Below are 25,047 nucleotides of genomic sequence, written 5' to 3' on the forward strand. Positions count from 1 at the left end.
TACAAATAAACTTGCCTTGCCTTGACAGCAATGACAGCATAACTGAAAACTTTGACCTGCTGGTGGCGCTAGAGGAAAAGTCAGGGGATCACCAAAGTGGTTAGAATATATTCTCCAGGGACCTTGAATATGTGTTGTTAATTTCATAGCAATCCATCAAATAGTTCTGGAGATACAGTATTTCATTATGGACCAAGGTGGTGACCGACTATGGCTAAGAAAGAAAGAAAGAAGAAATCAGATGTTAAGAATGATAAAAACACAACTAGAGCTAACAAACTCCAGCTCTCACTGAGCTGAATCCTGTCAGAAACATCCCCGTGGTGATTTATTTACTCTCCAGTCCAAATATAAAACACATTCTTGAGAATTCTCCAACATGATGTTTGTGGCCCGCTGAGGTTTCTCCTCTGGTAGAGATGAATGGATTTGATGTCATGATGATGTGTTCAAAGTGAAACTCACTGAGAGGGTCAGTGATCAGAGCAAGGCATTAGTGTCTCACCTATGAAATCATTGGAGCGTCCCAGGTCATAGTCCCACACCGTCACCTCCAGTGTCTTGTTAGCCAGCTCCGACAGGGGGATCTCATAGAAAAACTCCTGCAGGGAAACATATTTATTACAGAATACGGGTCTGTGAGGTCCAGCGTTACAAACACTCCTACACTGACTGCTGCAGCAACAAACCAGAGCTGAATGTTTGTTGTACAACCTGCGTCATGAAGTCTCTTTTTCTATTAGATCTTCAGCAATAAGTCTTGTGATATTCTATATTTTTCTTCATGTACAGAGCACAAACCAACCATGGATTAATCTATTAACAGGTATTCAGTGTGTATCCACCACTTTGTCCATTGTAGTATTAGTGGTCAGCAGATTCCTGGCTGAGAAACAGTGATATTGATTATGTCTGGAATATATTAGAACATCTGCATTTGGGAGTAACATGAAACACTGGAAAAAGTTGGAATATTGGAAAAAAAAAAAAATCCCCAAAAATGACCCCTGAAAAAAAAGTAAAGAAGTTGAAATATCGCAAAAAAAACTTTTTACACATAAAAATAAATAAATAATAAATAAAAAACAATAAATAAAAAAAGAAATACCTGGGTAGAAATGCTGGAAATTTGAATTGATTGAAATATCACCCAAAACAGCATTAAAAAAAGCATAAAAATCCCAAGAGGAACATTAGAAACTTGTTAAAACATTTAAATATTGCAAAAAAAATGGGTGGAATGCAGTGAATTTATTTATTTTTTAAAAAAGTCTAAATATCATAAAAAAGGTTTTTCAGATAAAAAATCTAAGGTGGAACCGCCAGAAATAAATAAAAAATGTAACAAAAACCAACAACATCGAAATATAGCAAAAAAAGGTTTTCTATGCATAAAAAACCGCAGTCGAAAGGCCAGGAAAAAAGGCAGAGTGGAAGCCAGAATTTCAAATAAAAAGTTGAAATATAGCAAAAAAAAATGACACATGAAAAAAGTGGAACATTAGAAATTTGTAAAAAAAAAAAAAAAGTCTAAATATCACAAAAAAGGTTTTACGCATAAAAAAAACTAGAGTGGAAACACCAGAAGTTAAAAAAAAGGTGAAATATCCACAGACTGTATAAAAATATGGACGTAGTTACCATGACGTCACCCGTTGGTTTCTGAAGAGCGGTTTTGAAGCTCAAAGCGAGCCGCTCCGGCCGTCGCCATCTTGGCAGTGTGTGACGCTGCCTAACTCCCAGCCAATCAAAAATGAGCAAAGAGGCGGCCCGAATGGCTGAAACAAGCCACCTAGCGGCTGGCGGACCTGTCACTCAAAGCAGCCATGTCCTTCATTATGTATAACTTTACAGCTTAATAAAATTTAAACGGGTGAGTTATAAAAAAATTCACCCCCCGTACAGTTGTCATGAAAGAGGAAATTAGCTACGGAGACCAAAACGGTTTTTTGTACCAGGCTGTAAACATGTTTATTTCTGCTGTAAAGTTGGGCATTTTAACATGGGGGTCTATGGGGAATGACTCGCTTTTAGAGCCTCAAGTGGCCATTCAAGGAACTGCAGTTTTTGGCACTTCCACATTGGCTTCATTTTCCAGCCCCAGAGGTTGCCGCTTGGAAATATCGCAAAAAAAGTTTGTATAGATAAAGAAACCTGAGAGAAAACACATTGGAATTTTTTTTTAAAAAAAGGTAGAAATATAACAAAAAAGTAAAAAAAAAAAACTTGTGGAGTGGAAATCATGGAAATTCTTAAAAAAAAGTCTAAATATCACAAAGTTTGTACACAGTGCAGAGATACTGTTCGAGAGCAGCAGTAAAAGGCAGATGAGCAGAAATTTAAATGACACGGACAGCTGCAGACACCACAGATGCCTAGTAGTTCTGTTTATAGTACTTTCTGGAGTCCACTTGGAGGACGCGTTCCACGCATGCTCAGTAGTTCGGCGTCAACAGGAAGACGGCATTGTGGCACAACACGTGGACCCTAGCGGACCCTCGCAGACCTCTGCGTTCTCGCGGATGCGGAAAGTATAATTTCGGCTTAAGTCTGAGGGGAGCAGCTGTGAGTTCTTACCTCGTTGAATTCGGGGTTGAGGGTCTTTTTCATCACTGTTGTTTTGTGTTTGGATTTCTTCTGTATGTCGGGTTTCAGGTATCTGACAATAAAAAAGTAGAAAATGAAAGAGCACGTTAGTTCCTCTGATGGAGAGCGTCCATGCAGTTATAACTTAACCGTTAAACGTTGCTAATGTCCAGGTTTGGGGTTACTCAGACGTTCATATTAATCATCTTTGGGTTTTGGACTGTTGGTCAGACAAAAAAAAGACTCTTTTCAATGTCCCTTTAAGCATCCAAAGATATAATTATTTTAACTGCATAATGTCCATATTTTCATTTTCATGTTTCTCCATATTTCATCTTGTTCAGTGTTCCATATACACTGAACTATTTACAACACTGTGCATATACTTACATATTGCATAGTGCATATACTACATATTATTTCTGTATTTTATATATGTTTTTCAATTGTATTCAATTTTCTCAATGTTTTATTGTATTTGCACTCTGCACAGTACATGGAGATGTTAACTAAGCATTTCCCTGCACACTGAGCTGTGTGTAATTGTGTCTGTGGTGAGTAAATGTTTGAATCTTTTAATGTGTGATCACAGATGAATCTCCATCAGATCAGAGCCGTAAGTCGCGGATATTGTTTATAATCTTTTAATAAAAGCTTGACATTTTCCTTGTGTAGAACAATGTTAATATGAGAAAACAGAACAATATGAAACTGATAAAATGTGTTTAATTAAAGGAGTGTTTGAACGCTTGAGGCAGACGTTTTGCTCTCTGCTGGATTATTTTCATTAAGTGTAAATCATCATTAATGAAGCGGTAATTAATAATTAATCAGTTTCACAATGCAGCACACACACTCAGTGAGTCATGGGTGGCAGAGAGCAGAGAGGGAAGCCTGAGCTCCACACATCATCATCACTAGCGGCGGCGGCGGTCGTCGCTGAACCACTTCACCACACAGAGCTGCTCTGTAATTGGTTGTGACCAGTTATTCTAACAGATGACAGGAGTAAATAATAAAGGAGCGGTGGACCGATGTGCTCGGCGGCTTCCTCTTCATCACCGTCACTCCTCTGCAAACCGCTGCAGGCTAATAAGAAGAGAAAAAACGGCTGGGGCCCCTCCGCTCCATCTCGGGCCCCTGGTACCCTGTTATCTATGTCTGTGAGCTTCTGGGAGGCTTTGCAGGAAATGAGATACCAGCTGGAATATGAGACCTGCTAACTGGCTCATTTTTTCTGAGTGACTTCAGTCTGACTCTGACACACACACACAACAAGCTGTTGATCAGTGTGATTCATTCTAACAGAGGCCAACTCTGCTGCTGCATTTCAATGTTTTTGAAGTGAACCACTTTAATGTCCATAGTTGAACTGACAACTGCAACCGGTGACGAGAGGATTCAAGCAGACAACATTTGTTGTGCTGATCTATTTACCTTTCATCAGAAACAAATCAAACTCCTGATACACCAACAGATGCCTGACAGCACAACTGCTCAGAAAAACAAAACATATTTGTCTCGAGCAAGTTTAAACGTATACAGACGACCTATAAAATGGCATTTAAATAAATACCCACAGCTTCACATGAATGCAAACAAATGTAAGCAAACCTAAACATGCACCACGTCATCTCAGAAAACTAAAACTGAGCACTGATTTATTTAAACCTGCTCTAACTGATGTTTTGTCCACTAGTTTTCATCAGAAGCAGGTAGTGAACACAACACTGTCATGGCTTCATCTGATATGTTGAACTTATTTCCACATCCAGCAGTTACGGAGCAACATTATCATTCATGTGGAGTCGTGTTTCTGTCCAATATTCACTCTCTTTTAGCTCTGTTTTTACTCTTTACCAACTCCTGAGGGAAATATCTCCACTATGTTCACCAGCTAGTCTACAGCTAACTTGATTATAGCTGTTTTAGGTTAGGGTTGCAACTAATGATTATTTTCATTATCAATTAATCTGTCAATTCTTTTCTCAATTAATTGTTTGTAAATGTCAGAAAATAGTGACAAACGGTCATCACTTTTCCCAGAGTCCAAAGCGAAGTTAAAAATGTCTTGTTTTGTCCAATTTACAGTCTAGATAGAAACAAATTCACTCACTGTGAACTTTATTAGGAACACCTGTGCAGTCTAATACAACAGCTCTGCCATAAACTCTGCTTTTATGAAGTTTATTACTTTTTCAGTTTTTGTTGACATTATCAGGCAGGTGATAATTCTACTTCATGTTATGAGGATGTAGTGGGTGGTGGTGTACTGGAGTGCATTATATTGATAAGTGTCCCTTAATTTGTCCAACCCATTATCATACACCACCCACTATGACCTCAATGATAAACAAAGTAGAATTATCACCTTTCTGACGTCAACAAACATCAACAAGAACTGAAAATGTAAAATAAAAGTGGCTGTTGTATTGGATTGCAATAGATTGTACAGGTGTTCCTAGTAAAGTGCTCGCTGAGTGTTAAAAGCGTTAAAAGACAATCAAAGTTAATTAACTTTCTGTAACGTGACCAAACATTTCAGCTAACATTTTAAGTCAAACAACACCAGCTCACACAAATACTAATATTTTACAAAGCTGCTAAAACATTTAAACTCACAATATGTAATTTCAGCCGCTAGGGGTCTCAATCAAAACAATAACAAAAGACGGAGTGTGATGATGGTGTGAGGTAGCAAGGGATCATGGGAGTTGTGGTCTTCGTTGTTAAATAACCAGCTTCACCGGGATAGGATTACTCCAGTGTTCATCATTCAGGATGTTTTTACCGGCAGAGGTCTCCTCCTCTCCAGAACAAACGGACCCGGAGATTACAGGTAAAAACACTGAATAAAGCTGTTTCACCTAAAAAAATCAGTGTTTCTCCGACGATGTACGGTGACCACTGGACGTCCGGTACGGGCTGTTAGCGGAGCTGCTGCTAACACTTGTTCGGTTTATTTCTCTTATAATTTTAGATCCAGATGTTCAGCAGGTTTCTCCCGGGAGCCGAATTATCCGCAGAGGTCTCCTCCTCTCCAAGAACAAACGTGCACGCCGATTAAAATCGTTAAAATACTAATTAAAGCTGTTTCACCTAAAAAAAAAAATCAACATTTCTCCGACGATGTTTGGTGACCACCGGACTTCCTGGAGGGGCTGTTAGCCGAGCTGCTGCTAACGTTTTTCCAGTTTATTTCTCTGATAACTTAAGATCCAGACGTCCAATGACTAAAATCCTTCTTCCGGCTAAAAGATATAGTTAAAAACCACCTAAATTTATCATGAAAATGTGGCTTAAAACTGAATAAAAGTCAATTTACAACAGTTTGTGTGGAACAACCACAACGCCGATGTATTATCTTGTATGTGTGTAAGTTACTCTTTGGTAGACGCCATTGTAGCGGACAAACACAGCGCCGCCGTATGCATCTTGTGCGTGTTTACTCTTTGGTAGAGGAGGTATGACGCCATCGACAGGCGACCAAATGAAACGGTCCGTTACTTTGATTAAATTACAGATTTCTCTGGGTTTGAAAATTGTTGGAAACATTTGGGATAATGTAAGTACACAACTCAACAACATATATAACATAGGTCTAGTTGTTTTTAGACATTTTAATGTGGAATAATTATATACCTTTAATTACCGCCCAAAAAAGTTAAAAAAAAAAAAAAGTCTTTTAAAAATTCTAAAAATGTCTGGTGTTCTAACTCCTCAATCTTGTTTTTCTTATTTTAAAAGCATCTAAAACAACATTACGACCACCATGAGACACTAAAACTGTCTAATAATCCTTCCACACCACACAGGACAGATTTCTCCTCTTGGGTTTAAATATAATAATAAAGCCAGGCAGACAGATTGGAGGGGAACAGGTGCACGACACTGACTTGACCTTGTCTGGTTTGTAGTTTAAAGGAATATTGATCTGTTTTAAACTGATATATCGGATCAAAGTGAGCCGTACAGAGTGTCCAGAGTGTCTGCCGCATGCAGACGGATGCTGCAGTGATTTCTAAAACCGGCAAATCTCTCTCTCCCGAGTTCATTCAACCCCTCAGCTGTCAGTCGCCTGCTTGTTCTGGCTCACACTCGGTTTGCATTCTGACGGCGTGCAACAGAAAAACTCTCCTCCTCTTCAAAGCAAGAGCCCCTTGAGTGCCGGAGGAAACAAAAGCACAGAGGAGCCTTAAATCCTCGACGTTGGCCCTCGGGTGTTTCCCTCTGACGGAGCTGAGCCCCGACAAGATGCTGCTCAAATTGTTTCCCTCTTCTCACTGATTATCCTGCCTGCTAGGAAACAGATGGTGCTGCTTTAACAGTTGCATCATTGATTAGCAAAGTTAATAAGATGGCAAAACTCCAGTTTTTAATTGTCTCATTAATGTAGTATTCCAGTATTTAGTCCTCCGTGAGGTCTGAGGGGAGCTACACGAGGAGTTCAGGCTTGAAATGTCTTCCAGTCCCAATTATAAGTTTGTATCTGAGCAGTTATGGTTGTTATCTTTTGGTAAATAGTGTGCTGGTGGCTAAATAATGAGCACAGTGATGCTAACTTAATGTATGAAGCGCTTTCTAAGCACATTTACAAAAAGTGACATTTGTACAGTGGACACTGTCTAAAGGAGACTGCTGTCTTGTTGTTCAAAGCTCTTTGTAATGCATCACGTTGTTTTCAGCCACTGGTGTCCTGGAGGGTTCACTGTTTGGTGAGCGTCTGGATTGGACAGCGTGACGAGGGACACTTCGGTCCACTCCAGGAAAAACACACAAAACAAAATTCAATTCATAGACAGCATCATAAGTCTGACTCATAACACAGTGGATAGACTCCCTGCTGAAGGGTCTGTGGATGGTTAAAGGGTGAGATGATAAATACATATATAATTATACCAAATATTTATTATTATAAAATGATTAATTCTTTATTTCTCTTCCCCCCTTTCTCTTTTGACTTTAAAAAAATCCCAAATGAACATTGAAATATACAAAATCCACAGTCCTCCTTCTGTGCAAAAATGTATTTAAAGGTCCATTTGAAGCTGGGAATGTTCTCCAGTGGTCAGATTCTGGGGGAAGTTGCCTCTAACCTCTCTGAGAGGTTTGAGATCAGTGTGCCCCATATGCCCGTTACACTCATTCTAAACGATCTGTCCAATTTGGGTTTGACGCTGATCAAAAGCGAGCGCTATTAGCTGGGCTTACAGCAGCGAAACAATTGATTGCTACGCGCTGGAAGCCTCTCCACTCCCTCTCCTTTCCAGTATGAGTTATAGTGTACCTAGATATTGTGTACCTAGAGCTATCAACAGCCTGGGTACATGGGGTGAAGGAGTCAATGATAGAGATGTGTAATTTGGTCTCTGTGAACCTCAAAATCCTTTTAGGATGATCTTGCTTTTTGTTTTGCTTTCTTCCTCTTTGTTACCATTATTTTTCCTATTAGACACTAATTGTGCACATTGTTGTTATTTATCAGGAGAATGGCTGTCTTTCCTAATGCTGAATGTCATGAAACAAATCTCACTAATTAATGAAAGGAACACTTTGATCACAAAAAAAGTTTATCTGAAGCTAACGAGGGAAACACTCCGAGGAAACACAAAGAGGGAATTTGATGCTAAAAAGACTGTAAATGTGTCAGATATCCACTTGATATGACTAACTCAGACTGCTGAAGCTGAATATAAGCTTCACATCTACTTTTAAATGACTGTGTGGACACACTGTGGATTTTGGCCTCCATCACTTCCATTGAAAGCACATTTGAAGGATCTTTCAATATCCAGTATGAACAGGAGGAATGATTACAGCGAGGAAAACCTCTTTCACTGTTACTATGGACACTTGACTGTTGGTTTAGCCAGCCTGGTTGCCAGAATAAAACGTTGGCACTGCAAACCACAGAAACATTGAATATCTACGTTTCAACACGTGAAATACGTAGCATATTAACATTTCTACAAAACGTATCATATGAAAATGTCAACAAAACGTATCATCTCAACATTTCTAAAGTGACGTAATTCACATGTGATCTATATGAGTTGATTTTTTCTATATAGGAGGAGGAGGAGGATGGTTAGTAAGTTTCTTGGCAGCAAGTTGGAAATCAGCAGAGACCACCTCGAAACTGAAACCAATGTCTGCTTCCCATTTCAACTGATAAAAGCGAGTGTTTTTAGCGAGACATTAGGACATTTGCAGTTGTTTTTCTGGTGAGAAATCTGGCTTTTTTTTAGTGAGACATCGGCCGTTTTTATTGTATTTTTTATTTTATTTCAACCCAAACCGTGATTTTTCCCCTAACCCTAACCAAGTGGTCTTTGTGCCTAAACCTAACCAGCACTTAACCGCAGCGTTGTCACACCATAAAACATCATTATTCAACGGGTAGAAATGTTAATATGCTACGTTTGTAGAAATGTTGATATGATACGTATTTCACGTGTTGAAATGTATATATTCAACATTTCTGTGGTTTGCAGAAACGTTCAATGCCAACGTTTTCTTCTGGCAACTGCGTTGGTTTTAACACACATTGGAAAAGTTGTGAACCTGCCCTTTAATACCAATCTTCCCTGCAAAGGATGCATGTAATTTAATTCAAGACCCTTGGACTAACCATAACCCTCTGTAACAACCAGGTAGCACAAACACACACAAATAGCAGCATTACAACATTATATTGTTGCATAAGTGCTTATGTCAAAAACCCACATGTCCAACATACTAAATAGACCCCTCTACTCAGTTCAATCTCGCAATATATATGAATTTCCTCTCAGTAAAACCATTTATTTGTTGTTCTGGATGATTTCAATACTGAGTCATTTTTGGAAGACTGTATGTGTTTTGGTGAGATTATCATTTCTTTAGTTTTGGATATATTTTTAAAAAAAAACCTGTCACACCAGTCCACATCAACTGACATATCTGAGAGTCAAAACACTGGCGGTGTTGCTCTCTAAAACCTGCCGTGATTTTTACCTGTTTTTTGACAATAGTGTATCAGAGTTCTTACATTTTGACATAGGGGTCAGAGAACCCGTTGACGTCCATGGCTGCCAGGTGAGCGCAGCGCTTCACGCCCACACAGAGACCCCCACTGCGACGGCCTTCGCTGCCTCCTCCTCCTCCTCCTCCCTCTGTGTCTTTATCCTCCAAACTGAGCGGAGGCAGGACCTGCAGGGACAGAAGAAGACGGCCTCTCTCCTCCAGGCTGTGGAGCTGCTCGTTCTCCCACTGTGGGCAAAATCAGATTAGCTAGTTAGTTTAGTCAGTTTAGTTTATTCTGATTAATTTAGTCTGATAAGAGTAGTCTGATTGGTTTACTGATATTAGTTGAGCATGATTAGATTAGTCTGATTAGTTTGAACAGATTACTTAAATTGTATTAGTTTAGTAAGATTAGTTTAGTGTAAGTATTCAGATTAGTAAATTGCATTAGTTTAATATAAATTTTGTCTCATTAGTCAGATTATTTTAGTGGATTTGTTTGATTAGTTTAGTAGAATTAGTTTAGTCTGATTAGTTTGGTCTAAGTAGTCAGATTCATTTTGTCAAATTATCTTAAATAGATTACTTTAGTCAGATTAGCCAGATTAGTTTGGTCTCATTAGCCAGATTAGTTTAGTTTGATTAGTTTAATTGATTTTAGTTTAGTTGGATAAGTTTGAAGGTGCGATATATGACATTCAGCTCCGCTAGATGCTGCACTGAGTTAGTTAGTCAGATTAGTTGAGTCAGAAGTGGTCTTGCATTCTGTTAAATTAGGTAAAAAAACAAAGCAACATAAGCTTTTGAGCCATATTAGCAGAGTGACTCTGCGGTTAGAAATGTCCGTCAGTCCAACACTTTGGTTGCAACTGGAATATCTCAACAACTATTGGATGAATTGTCATAAAATTTCCTCCCCTGTGTTTCTTGTTGGTCACCTGTTTGTTCTCTCTCTCTGTTTCCCTCTTGTTGCCAATCAAGCTGCACACCTTCAACCCATCCACTAATCAACCTCCTACAGTATATATACCTCGGCTCTACACTCGGGTCTTTGCAAGATCGTTCAGTTTGCCAATGTGGTACAAATGTTACAGTCAGGTTTAAATCCCTAATTAGTATATCTCTCATGTTTGCCTGAACTCTGTTATGACTCTGTGTTTGCCTGTGCCTCAGGTCCATTATTCCCCTTTGGTATCTGTCTGCCTGCCTCGCCCAACATCTTGCCAGCTTGCCTTCAGCCAACAGCTCAGCTATCTCTGCCTGTCTTGCTCCACTGTTATTCTGGCTCAGCTCTTCAAACCTCCATCTCTACAACTTCTCAATAAAACTGCATTTGAGCTTTGCAAGCCATGTGTCTGAGTCCTGCTATTGTTTCCAAAATTAGCTTAAACCTCACATTTTCATCTATGGCCTCCAAAAGTTTAAAACTTCCACTTGTCCATATCAGTTTATGACAGCATACCTCTGAAACTAATGACCCAAGGTTAAGATTAATGTGAACATTAGCAGACCTCTGAGGATGAACCTGTCCAACTCCAAATGTTTGGACATTCAAGGGGTTTTCTTCTGGCACCGACAAGATGTCAACATTACACAGATGATATCTCATATTCTACTTAACTCATTCTACTAATCTATTTTAGAACATGGACAGAAAACTAGAGTATCGCATTTTAGATCAAGAAACTTTTTACAAGAAAGGGCAAAATCAAGGTGCACTGCTTCATCAAAGTTATAACTGTTAATAAAATAATGTCTTAATGTTTAGTATCCAAGGTTTTTTATGTTTTTTCTGATGCTTTTTGTTTGTTTCAGTTTGATGTCATCTGGGTTTTCAGCTGCTTTGTGCTTTTGCTTCAAGCACTTTAAATTGAAAATATTCCAGCATTTTACATGTATTCATCAGTGTCACTCCCACCAGTTAGGATGCTCACAGATACAAAACCCACAGTCACTGAAGAATCACTCTGCCAGCAGGTTCATTTTTTGTTTTGTGAAAAAGAAGCAAGATGAACACTGATCCTCTCTGGATATTTTGGTATTTGTTTTCCGGTTCTTCAAACACTCTCTCCCTGAAGGTTTGTGTGAATGTCAGCCATTTTTTTTGTGATTAAACTATCCTCTACATCTGTGCTAGCAGTCGGTGAAAGACAGTGTGTGGATGACCTAGATGTTCTTTACACGACAAGTGCTGCTGTAGTTTTGACATCTCAAATTAAACTGTACCTACTGCTTGGACATTTGTCTGAGTTTAGGAAGATGCAATTGAGTGAAGCGATTATCTCTTGTTCTTCAGCTTCCTGTCTGGCTTGTTGTGTTTGTTTGTTTGTTCCTTAATTTGCTTCTTCAAGGTACCAAATTTAAGTTGTGAGGCAGCAGAGATATACAAATTACATTATTTTCCCATTTACGTTGTGTTGGCAAATGTAATCGCTCCCCAGATTATGTTCACAGCAAACGAGAAGCTCCGGGTCTGAAGTGAAGCCAATGTGGAAGTGCCTTAAACCTGCATTCTCTTTAATGGCCAGCAGGGGGCGACTCCACTGGCTGCAAAAAGACATCTGATTGTATAGAAGTCTATGAGAAAATGACTCTACTTCTCACTTGATTTATTACCTCGGTAAACAGTTTCCTATGGTCTCAAATTAGTTAGTATCAAGTTTTCCTCAATACAGCATGATGTTCATCTAGTAAATTACGGCTCCATTTAGAGTAAAATAGACGATAAAGCAGCGTATGCTTTGGGGCTACATTGTGATTGGCAAGTTTCTACCATGGTAACCCAGATTCACAGACTATAGGTGTAGCTGCTGTTATTTCACAGTGTGTTTTCAGTTCATGAAAGTTAATTATAACATTTTGTTCGGCGTTTGGTTGATAGAAGACCCTCTAAGGAGTCGGATGTTCAGTTTCTCCGGTGAGTACATTTTGTTTTAATGGTTTTAGGCCTGTTTTTCCCTAGCAGAAATTAGCATTAGCATTATCACTGTTAACCATATATTGTAAATACACTAGGCTAACCAAGCTAGCAGCTAGCGCTATGGTCAGCTCCACCCTTTCGTCAAAATATGGTCACTGAGACAAACTAAGTTTGTTTTAACGACCAAAGATTTCATCATGTTTCCATTTGCATCAAAAACACAGCTTTAAGAAGATGAAACAGTTCAGTACTGATGCTGCAAATTGGAAAAAGACAAGACAAAGAAGAGGTAATTCATCATTCAGTTGCTGTGTTACCTGTAAGAGCAGTGTTCAGGTAGAGCTGAAATGCATGAATGAAAGTGTCATCCATGACTGGATAATGTACAGTAGGTATTGCTATATTTCTGTGTTTAGCTTCATCTGGAAATTGCAGCAGCTGGTGGGAGTGGAGCCTTATGAGTGCATCTATAATCCCATTCTCTCCTGATGAGCTGCAAATTTAATTTCACCCCAAAAAGTTCCCACACAAAAATCATTTAGCTGAGAAGATCAGAACAGAAGGTCACACACTCACACACACCACCTGTACTACTGATAGTGTTCATTAAAACTCATCTCACCGCAAGTCTTTGATTTGATCTTTGTGGTCGTGACACAGCAGAGAGTGAGAGGATCGATTATTTAATCCTCCACCTTTGTCTCTCTCTCTCTCACGCCTCCCGCAGTGAGGTTTCCTGTCTTATTAGACTCTCTCTCTCACTAACTCACTCCATCACACCACCAGTCCTCATTACAGATTGTCTGAGCTCACAGTTTACCAACTGCACCTCCTCCACACTCCCACCTTCCATTACACCGCAAAAAAAGACCTCTAAGGTTTCTTTTTCACCTGTTTGAACAGGAAAAAGAGAGGACATTACTGAAATTGAATTCAATTAATTTTTATTAAGTGCTACCTACAAATTCTGTTGAGCTCCAGAGAGCTGCTTCCAACTGTCCTGCACAATAAAACTGTTGCTAAGAAAAGATAAAAAGGTCAGAAAATGAGCAGATCGATGGCTTTTAGTGGGAGTCAGCACAGCTTGGCAGGATTTCTCTCCCGCCTCCTCCGATTGGTGGGAAAAGCACTTTGTAGATGAACCCTGCACTGACAGCTCCGCTACAGCAGCAACATTTACGAAGCCAACCTCTCTGAAGAGAAATGAAATGAAATAACGCATCAGTCCAACCCTTGATATCTGCTCCAATCCACACTTCAATAAATATGTTCTCCCACTGGAGCACGTGTCATCAGGCTGCAGGTTCATCTGTTCCAGGTGAGTGCCGATGGGCAGCCGGTGCACGGTTACTCCATCAGAGTGAAAGCTCTGTCCTTGTTTGAGTGACAGAATAAAGAGCTGAGCTGCAGAGTTCATCCAGATGTCTGGTTTAACAGACAACTGGCCTCGCAGGAAGTCTGAATGTTTTCCAAGAGACTGAAAAATGTCAGTCTTTGTTGAAATGCCAAAACTGACCTGCAGTCCGCTGGAAATCTGCAAGCTGTGTTTCTATAGTGAGCAAAGAACTGAGATTTCTGAGTTTTCAGACAATTTGAGTTTTACATTTTAGCACAGACGATGACAAGTTGTCTAATTTAGCTTTTCTGTATTGTTCAACAAATCTCATGTTTGGATCCAAACCAACAATGAACTGATCTTCTAACAAGTATTGTGTTTATGATATATCTTATTCCTCCGTTGTCGTCCAAAAACTATTAAAAACACATCAGTGAGTCACACTGCTGCACTGGGTGACATGTTCCTTCATCATGAAGAGTTTGGTCACGTTAGTTTGTTTAGAAACGGCTCCAAAGACTAATAACAGCAATTATGTTTTCTGTCTTTGGAGAGTAGTTCTGTGTAAGGCAGATGCCACTGAGCATGTGCAGGAACATGGTTCTGTTTACTACTTCACTAGCTCGTTGTGCTACATATCACAACCTCTGGACTTTATACTAAAGTTCTTTACAATGTAAATTGTAGCAGCCTCTGTCTGAAACAGGCCGTTTTAGCTCCTGTCTCTTTAAGGCCCGCCTCCTGATGAGCCCACTCTGTTCTGATTGGTCAGCTTCAGGAAGCTTCCTCCGGCTCCGGAGGCTACGTAAACAAACTATAGTAGCAGGATTTCACTTCTTTTTCTCCTTCTTTACTCCAAATGTCAACTTCTCAAATCCATCCGTACATGTTGGAGCTGAATCACATCTGAAATATGAGAGTGAACAATGTGAACAACCTCAGCAATGTGAATGATCTGACATCATCACGAGGAGGAAGTAGAGGAAACTTTGCAAACGAAGCATTCAGAGCAGGTTGAAGCCCTGACTTTTGACTTGCAGGCAGCATTTCTACACACGTTCACCTCAAGTTTTGGAACTTTGACCATGTTTAACATTTGACATCAGAACAGGATATAAATGACAGAAAACCATACGAAGCAGAATATGGCCCATTTAAGTTTTTGCATATAGTATACTGCGGTGGCTCCAAAGGACAAAAGCACAAACAAAAGCAAAAGCACAAACATTAAGGAAATGCCCTCCAAATCCAAAAATACTATAAACTGTAAACATTAACAGAAATGCAACAAATACTAAAACACACAAATTGATTTCCTTAATGTTTGTGCTTTTGGATGTGCTTTTTCCTCAGGAGCCACCATAGAATATCTAGGAATGCTATCTAGGAATAGCATTTTTGGGATATGAGGTTGGGGGAATGTCCTTGGACACATTCACCAGTGTAAATTATGATAAATAATAAACTAATAAACTAAGAGCAGAGCAAGCATTGAATGATAATTAGAGTGCTCTGTGATGACACAGAGGGGCCCCAAACAACTATAGATTTATTATGATGTTTATATATGAAACATAAAATTATGTTACAATTCTAACTCATTATACCCCAAAGCACTTTAAAAAAAAAAAAAACACACACACACCTGTGACTCTCCCACGCACATATTGGACTATTCCATCACTAGAGGAGCAGCTGCGACCGTTGTGCGTCTCTCAACAAATTGCTAAAGATGCAGAAACTCCTGCTTAAGGTAACTTGCAATTCAGTGAAACAGAGCTATCACAGTGTGCATTTCAAAAGAACCTTCTTCCCCCCCAAACTCTCATGAAAATAGGCAAAGAGAATGATGATGATATAAGAAAAACTGCATTCAAGGAAGAGGGAGAGTCAACTAGTTAGCCTATAAGAAAGGAGAAGTGCTTTCAGGACAGAAAGAGAGAGGAGTGCAGCAGCCTGCTGGTCCCAGTGATGGAAGAAGTATTTAGATACTTAAATAAATTTAGGTACATTGTGCTAATAATATTTCTGCACTTTTACCTGAGTACATTTTTGAATGCTGGACTATAACTGTTAACATACTATGTTTAGTGTGGTATTAATTGTTTAAAGTTTTGAGAACTTCATCTATGACCACCGATACCGACGTTTTCAATTAGAGAAAGGGTGGAGATAAGGCCCAAAGGAGGCCCCATGACTGAGTTCACCTAGGGTCCCCAAATCAATAAATCTGCCCCTGTGCTGAAAAAATCAGGTTGAAGGCACTGTATTGAGAACCAGAGATACATTTCTAATCAGCAGGAAATTAGTGAAAGTGAAAAAAAGCGGACCAAAGAGAGACCTGCTGTTTGTTTTCAGGTTTGTGTTTTACAGCTGGCACACACAAACAAAAGCCTGAAGGTGAGTCACTAAGTAAAGCTCCTGTTTGTCACCACGCTGAGGTCAATTGGCTGGAAACATCGGCAGGATTTCATAGACAATAAAACACCTCCCCTGCCTCCGTCTTTGTTAAAACACCTGTACGACTGCTGAGGTGAAGCAGGTGGCTAACGAGCTCACGCCGGGTTACGGAACACAGACAAACCAACAAGAGGCTTAGCCCGGCCTGCGTAAGCACATGCTGCATGACTCTAAACAAATCATTAAAAGTGTCTAATTGGACCCTGAAGTCTCATTTTCTGCAAACAAGTGACAGACATGTCGTCAATGGAAGACAAATACACACAAAACACCAGAGACAGGTGATGGACACAGCTTTGAAGTCATCGTATAGCACCTGGTGGGCAACTGTTGCCTTGGTAACCAGTTTATTTTTATGTCAAAAAAGTCTTGGCAAACAGTAGCTTAAACCCCATTCAGACAGGATGAACATCACAGGGGAGATTAAATATTTTCTGTGATCCTCAGTAATTGAACTCAGTAATCGAACACTCTTTAACCATCGGGAAACGACCGCATCTGGTCTGTAGTAGACATGGATATTGAGCAGCATAAGAAAGCTCCCCAGGGGGGCGCCGGAGAGTCGAAGGCAAGGCAAAAATACTGCCAGAGGCAAAGAGTCAAAAATCATCTTTCTTCCCAGGGATATAATTATCTCTGATGTCCATCACCAATAAACCTCCATAAATCCACTTAAAAATCAGAGAAAAAAGAGGCTGCAGAACCTGCCTGAGAATCATCACATCTTTAAGTTTTCTTCAGGATCAAAGTAATCTAGTGATAGTTGTCTGTACATCATGTTACACTGCAAACAGGAGCTGCTAACAGCTGATTCAACAGACTTTTAATTGCGCCGGTTTGCCAAAATGTAAACAAATATGCTAAAAAGCAGAGCTGAGGTTGTAGCCGACCGCTACATTAAATTCATGGCAATGTTAAACTTCCTGCTTACATCCCCCTGGTACATCTGCCCCTGCTGCTTCACCTGCTACTCCCCCAGTGGCTCTCTCTCCTAGTGTGTCTGAGTGTGTGATTGTTTGAGTGGAGACAAGTGTGCCGGAGTTAGAACAGAGCACCCACCAGACTTCTACAAAGACTCAGCCCCAGCTCCAGCCTCAGCCACAGCCCTAGCCTCACCCCCGGCCTTAGCCTCAGCCACAGCCCTAGCCTCACCCCCAGCCTTAGCCTCAGCCACAGCCTTAGCCTCGGCCTTAGCCTTAGCCACAGCCCCAGCCTCCCCCCCAGCCTTAGCCTCACCCCAGCCTTAGCCACAGCCCTAGTGCAACCAGAATTTTTTTTGGCATTTTTCCTTAAAAAAAAAGACTGAAATGATTATTCGATTATCAAAATAGTTACAGATTTATTGATTAATCACTGCAGCTCCAAAATAAGAGCTACAAAGGGGTCTGAAAAGAGAACAGATCTGCTGATGGTTTTGTTTTTTTCTGTCATCATATTGGTTCCCAGATTGGCTTATATAATGGTGTTAGCATGTTTCTATGTGTCAGATTCACAAAAACATTTTTTTACTGCCTTAATTTTCACACAAAAGAACATAATGTCACACTGGGCTAATAGAAAAAAAAGTAGAGGGAAACGCTAACGCTAGTCATCACACAGGGAAATGGTGAGTAGTAGTCTTTTGAATGGAAGTGAAAGACAGTGACAGATAACAGAATATCCTGTCCTGTTTTGAAGTCTGGTGAGATGAACACGAGGTGATTCTCTAACCTGCGAGACTTCAGAGACTCCCAGAGGTCTTTAAGAGGTCCAAGAGTCGATCAGAAAAATGAGAAGCAGTTTCATCTCATGACAATTTAATTCACTGGGAATGATCCCGGTTAGAGAGCATATAATAAGGACTAATTCAGATAATAGGTTTCACTCCACTCTAACATTATTATCTGCCCACATGGAGTGTAGGTAGTCTGATGTGATGAACAGCCTTTCTGAGGTTCTCTGAGATGGAAATGAGGATCTGAAATAGACACAGACTCTGTGTTTATGCCACATCTCTACACTTTGTCCCAGTTCAACCAAACATGGCTCACGTTTCCTCTAAAATACAGTGCATATGTGTTAAAAGGGACATAATCTGCACATCTACAGTTCTATATTTATATTCCGGGGCTCTACTGGAATATCTTTGCATGATTTCCAGTTAAAAACTCCTTATTTATCTTCTACTGGTCCTTTATGCAGCCCCTCAGTTCAGCCTCTGTCTGAAACAGGCCGTTTTAGCTCCTGTCTCTTTAACCTCTGCCACTCCCCGCCTCCTACCATAGACCCATTTTTGTCTTTTTTAGGCGGGGAAAGGGGATATTAGGGGGCGATAGCAGGTCAATAGTATATGCCAGATAGAAGTGGTGATACATCATCTGAAAGCTGGGAACCTGAAGATTAATTTGAAACATTATGATGGAAGTATATGATGGCCATATAGTAGTTGTTGCACCAATTTTTGGGTTGATATCATTTGTTACACAGATTTGGTGCAAAATGTAACATTTTGACCACTCAAGAATTGATAAAAATGGTCAGAAATCCCTCCAAAAGACGCCAAGACACCAAGACCCTGAGGAACATCAGAGAAAAATTCATGCTGTAATTTGGTATCAAAACTTTTTGACATTTGGTGGATGGCAAGCGCATATATATATGTATATATAAAAAACTGATGTCAGCTTGTCAGCAAGGTAAAAATAACGTTGAAATGAAGCGTTCAGAGACTTCTGACTTACAGGCAGAATTTCTACATACGTTCACTACCAAGTTTTGGAACTTTGACCATGTTTAACATCCGACATCAGAACGGGATATAAATACCAGAAAACCACAAAAAGCATAACATGGCCTCTTTAACTAGTTCAGCATTTGGGGAAATATGCTTATTCTCTTTCCTTTCCAGAGATGGATAAAAAATATATCTGCTGCCTTTATGTCTATGTGCTAGCTATGAAACTAAAGCCAGGAGATGGTTAGCTTTCTTAAGCTTGTCGTAAATTACCATCAGGGCCACAAAACTTTTCATCAACACAACTTCTCAATTTAATGTGGAACTTACAAATACAGATAATTGAGCTGCTGTTCATTGAATCTGAACAAAGTGCTGCTAAATAAGACCTGACGCCAGACTGTTTTGACACCTGGAGTTTTCTGAATATTGGTGGAGAGGAAATTAGTGGTGCGGAAGGTATTTGTTTGGTAAATTTTGGAGCGTGTCCAAACTTTTGACTGGTATATACTGTATATATCGCATGAGACCAAATACATAATTTCCAGCTGTGCCAGGTTTATTCCATTTTACCAGCACTAAACCTCAAATCAGTCCTTAAGTATATAAGCAGAGACTAAATCTGGCTGTTTAGCTCCTAAAAAAGGGACATAAATCCTCAGCAAATCTCTAAAGAGTCTACAGTCATGCTCACAGCTCTGTGAGGCTGAGATAAATGCTACTGTAACATCAGCATGCTAACACAATAATAATGCTAGCATGATGATGTTAGCAGGTGTAATGTTTACCATGTTCACCATGTTGGTTTAGCCTGTTAGCATGCATTTGCTAATTAGCAGTAAACACAAGGTACAGCTGAGACTGATGGGAATTTCATTAGTTTTGCAGGTATTTGATCATAAACCAAAGTTTTGGACAAATTAAATGTTGACCAAATGGTGGCGCTATATGAAAAGTCAGGAGATCGATGTTATTAAAATTCATCCTGAGAGTAACATGAATGTGTGAATTAATCTCATGACAAACCATTCAACAGTTGTTGAGATACGTCAATAAAGAAGTAAAAAGTTGACCTCATGGTGATGCTAGAGGAAAAGTCAGAGGATCACCAAAGTCAGTAGGATTCATCCTCTGAGGAACATGAATATCTCAACAAAATGAATAGCTTTAAGATATTTCAGTCTGGTGGACTGATCAACAGACTGACTGATCGACAGACGTCATCACTAGAGCCGCTAGCAAGACTAAAAATGACAGTTTGTGGTTTTATGGAGGTTATGATTGTGTGTCAAGAAACCACAAACTGTGTTTTTTACATTTTTGTTTGTGTACGCTTAAACAAACCAGATATCATGTGTCAATAAGTGACTTTAGTGCATTTTCAGACCAATGTAGTTTAGTCTGGGTGAATGGGACTCTTGTTGGTTTTCCTCCTCGTTGCGATTCATTTGTGCAGATCTGAACACAGCAATCGTACTCGGACCAAAACAACTGCACAGAGACCCTTTAGAGGAAGTGGTCTCTGTGATCCGACCTCCATCTGACTGACTACAAGGCTGCAAGTTTGACTAACAACCAAGTACATTGTCTTCTTGATATTTGGGCAGGCAAGACTTTGTTCAGGACCTACTTCCTGTGATTAAGTTCTCACTCCTGCCCCAGACACATCTGACCAATGAGAGGAGAACATTCTCATCTGGCTTAGCGATGCGATTTGGTCTTTCTGTGTGAAAATAAACTGAACCAAACCACCATCAGTGTAGAACAAACACACTAAATTGTTAAAAACAGCCTAAAAGATTTTTCCATTCATGACATGTTGTGTATCTGATGAAAACCTCCAGGTGTATTGACTCTTCCTGTCTGTTATTTGAACCCTGAGCTCAAAGACTTTAGCTTCTTTCTTCTCCTGTTTCCACCTAATCCCTCCTAAACCGTCATCACAGCCTCAGTGTGACCTCCAGGAATGTTGCAGCGAAAACTGTGAGACACTTGAAGGACTTTAAATCCTCCAGGCAGGTCGTAAAGGGTGCTGGACTGAGCTGTGATGTGGCTTCACACCTTGAAGTCTAGCAGGGCGATTTCACCGGCTGTATTTTCACTCTTTCTCACAGAAATATTCAGGGATTACATCAACACGTGTAACCTGTGGTGTAGATAGAAGAGCTGTAGGTTCAGAAATATCATTTTGGAACTTTTTTGAATGAAAATCTATAATTTTAGCAACAAATGCTCTCCCTGTAGGCATGAAAGGTGGCTGTTTAAACTTGGTAGGTTTACAGAGAACAGCGACTCAGTTCCGCTTGGATTCATCCTGTTTTCCAATACTGATAGATTTTCATACAAAATGTCCATAAAAAAGGTTAACTGTAACTAAACTAAAAGTGCTGGTGGTTGAAAATTTCACCTGAACTTTAGCATTACTTTAGATAACTGAACTTAGAAAATTCAATTACCTCATAATAAAGTAATAAAAGCAACATTTCCTCCTTCTACCTCATTGAAACATCCAGAATATGCAACTATATTTAATTTCTAATGTTTTCTTGCTTTGATTAATAAAGATAATTATGATAATAATGTCTGAATCACCAGATGTCTCCTGCTTCACTATAAAGTTCATTCTCAGTGTTTGTGCGCTGGAGGCTTCAAGTTTCCACATCACACTTGTGTAAGATGAATACTGGACCACGATTGGCTCCAGACTATTGTGGGTACACGTGTTAAATTGAGATTTAATGTGAACTTAATTTTAAAGAAACCAGAGCTTTAATTATAAAAATAAACCTTTTCAAAAAAACAAATGCAAATAAATTTGCAACAAATTAATGAACAGGATCTTAAACTGGTGGTCTGGGGCCACGGGAGGGTCCAGGAGCAGCAGGAGCAGCAGTGTGCTCGTTATGGATCGTGCACTTTCGCTTTACGCACGAGCAGATCAGTTTCCTCTGTAGAGAAGCTTCCTTCTGGCAAATGTGCCATTATAATAGCAACGCGCCAAGGTGCAAGCACACCTGGCTCTTAAAGGGGATGGGAGATGACTATGCCCAAAACACACCCATGATTAATTAGGAGATGAAGGACAACCCCTTTGAACCATGTGCCTGGCGCAGTGACCATTTTTCTGCCATTAAAATAGCAAAAGTGGATTTGGACACATCCTAAATGCACTTGCGCCATGTGCTTTAGACTGTGCGTTTTAGATGGTTAAAATAGGGCCCTTCGTGTCTTAATATACCTGTAGTTGCTATTTTTATGATGTAAATAGTATTTAATACCTTTTATTTCTCTTTTTCATTGATTAATTTTGTTTATAATAGATATTCTGATATTCTAGTTTTGCATCTTTTACTGCGATACAATTTACCTGATGGATGAATGAAGTTTATGATCTTATTCTGACCTGTAAGCTTTCACCTGTTTACTGCATTCGAGTATTAAATATAGACACATTTTGTCTATATATTTCGACTTTGTTCTCGAAATATTACAGCACATTTACAGAAATATTTGTGACTTTTACTTGAGCAAATACAGTTTTTCTTGTGACTTTTTGCCCAAAAGTTTATTTCTGTTATCTTAGATTCTTTCCCTACTTTTTCCCCCTTTGACCTTAAACCTCAGACGTAATGTCTTCTTATTGCACCAATTTACTGAAGTGTTATCAAGCTTCAGGTTTCTCCCCATTAAAGGGGAGTTTTTCCTTGCTGCTGTCGCCGACCTGCTCTAAAAGTGCCCTGAGATAACTTCTGTTGTGATTTGGAGCTATATAAATAAAACTGACTTGACTTGAAACATTCAAATCCAAAATCAAATGTTTTTTAAGGCTTCTCAATGTCTCTGTTCTTCAGCCTGACTCACAGTATCTTTAAGATCTCCACAAGCCTTTAAAATAGAGACCTAAAAGTTTGAAGGAGCTGCAACTGCTGTGCGTGACATGAATTTATATCCAAGGACTGAACCGTGTTCCCAGCAGGAGAGACAAGTTTCTGTTCAAATTGTTTACTTATCTCCAAACTATTCAGCTTGTGTCATTTTCTGTTCCCTCCAGACTTTCTCGACTCCTCCGGGGTGAGCCATCATCTGTCGTTCCATCTCCATTCACAGACTCTCTGACTCTCTTTCTGTTCTGGCTGTCACTCACTGCTCTTCTGATGAGTTATCTCTCATTTATCCGGAGGTCTCTCTCCTCCCGCTCTTGTCCAAATTCATGCACTTCGACCCCGCTGGGACATTTGATGGAGTCAGTTTCTTTTATCTGAAAAAAGCTGCGCAGCCACAGCAGTGATGGTGACTCTTTTTACTTGTCTGGGAGTTTTTGGTCGACTGTTACTGTTGCCAGAGACAAGAAACGAAACGCAAGTTCAGCTTTAACTTTTTTTTTTTAATGTTGGTTCTTATTGACATTTTGCCCCTCAATTAGAGTTTTTTATGGTTTATTTGTTCCCAATGTAATGCTGTTGTGTTTTTTAATTCTGCACTTTCATTAATTTGTTTAATTATCTTCATGATGGTGTCTGTGTTTTTATTTGATTGTATTTCACAGTCTTTGTGAAGCGTTCTAGTTGAATATTTGTTGTTTTGAAATGTGATCTAGAAGTAAATGAACTTGACCAGAGGTCTTGTTGAATCCTGCTTCTGATTTTTCAGATTGTTTGACAGAAAATAAGCCAAAATATGTTGAAAGCAGATCCAGACAGACATAAATGACAATGTGTTTTTTTGGTGTTAAATGGTATAATGAATATAATCTATTTTATTTAGCATGAGTTGAATGTTTTCCACTTGTTTCTATTTTAAAGAACACATATTCTGCACATTTCCAGCTCCATATTTATATTCTGGGGCTCTACTGGAATATCTTTGCATGATTTCCAGTTAAAAACTCCTTATTTATCTTCTACTGGTCCTTTATGCAGCCCCTCAGTTCAGCCTCTGTCTGAAACAGGCCGTTTTAGCTCCTGTCTCTTTAAGGCCCGCCTCCTGATGAGTCCACTCTGTTCTGATTGGTCAGCTTCAAGAAGCTTCCTCCGGCTCTGGAGGCTACGTAAACAAACTATAGTAGCAGGATTTCACTTCTTTATCTCCTTCTTTACTCCAAATGTCAACTTCTCAAATCCATCCGTACATGTTGGAGCTGAATCAGATCTGAAATATGAGAGTGAACAACACATGGAAACACCTTAGCAACCACCTTAGCAACAAAAGCTGTGGGCTCAGGAACTAACAGGATATAGGCCTAAATAACAGAAAACCACAAAAAGCAGAATATGTCTCCTTTAAAGGGTCAGTCTGGTGTTATTCTATATTTTCTTTCATATTCTTCTCCTAAACCTCTCAGACATTTTTCTGTGAGGTTTGTTCATATAAGTGATCCAACACTTAAAAGTCTAAAGTCATGTGAATGCTGGTGAATATAGCGGCCTATCTTGAGATGAAGGACGTGGTGCTACAATGTACATTTTGAACTCAATATTATTTGCATATGGTGGTGATGAAAGTGTAGAAATGCTTGGCATTCATTTTGATTTGGCATGTTGTGGCGACTGGAACAGGGGCCGAATGCGGGGGGGTTGCAGTGGTCATGTCCCACCGCCAGAGCCCCCACATTTTAAAAATCGTTGCTCCACCCCTGACCTCCTCTAAGCATACGATGCTGCTACAAGTAAATCACAAGAGCCACTTAACTCACTCTTACGAGTTTCAACATCTCGGGATGCGGTCCAGAGATATTTGAAGTCGACTTCTCATCAAATGTCACTTAAAACTGAAGAGGTTTCATCCTCCTGTTCTCTGCTCTTCAACATGCAGATTATACTTCCTCTTCCTCTTTTGATTCTAATTAATGTAGACAAAGTGGTCAGACTGAGATTCAGATAATTCAACCAGTTTACTGAGTGAACAGTAGCAATGGATGAAAAAATAAATATATGTAGAAAAACAACAAACAGAAGCCAATTAAAATATCACTTCCTGCAACCTCTCGGTCGCACCAATCAGGCATAATCCTTTCTGACTCCGTCTCAG

The 25,047-nt window shown here is 39.6% G+C and overlaps 1 protein-coding gene across 1 annotated transcript in view; it reads right to left on the reverse strand.

The window, feature by feature from the left end:
* doc2a (double C2-like domains, alpha) overlaps positions 1 to 25,047 on the reverse strand; it is a 57,043-nt gene that overhangs the window by 7,746 nt on the left and 24,250 nt on the right. Inside the window, exons 7-9 of the mRNA XM_067570506.1 lie at positions 9,617 to 9,837; positions 2,578 to 2,659; positions 506 to 602 (exon numbers count right to left, since the gene is read on the reverse strand). Of these exons, the coding sequence (XP_067426607.1) occupies positions 506 to 602; positions 2,578 to 2,659; positions 9,617 to 9,837 (400 nt within the window). The remainder of the gene's footprint in view (positions 1 to 505; positions 603 to 2,577; positions 2,660 to 9,616; positions 9,838 to 25,047) is intronic.

The sequence above is a fragment of the Thunnus thynnus genome, chromosome 17 (genome assembly GCF_963924715.1).
Source record: "Thunnus thynnus chromosome 17, fThuThy2.1, whole genome shotgun sequence".
NCBI classification, from domain to species: domain Eukaryota; kingdom Metazoa; phylum Chordata; class Actinopteri; order Scombriformes; family Scombridae; genus Thunnus; species Thunnus thynnus.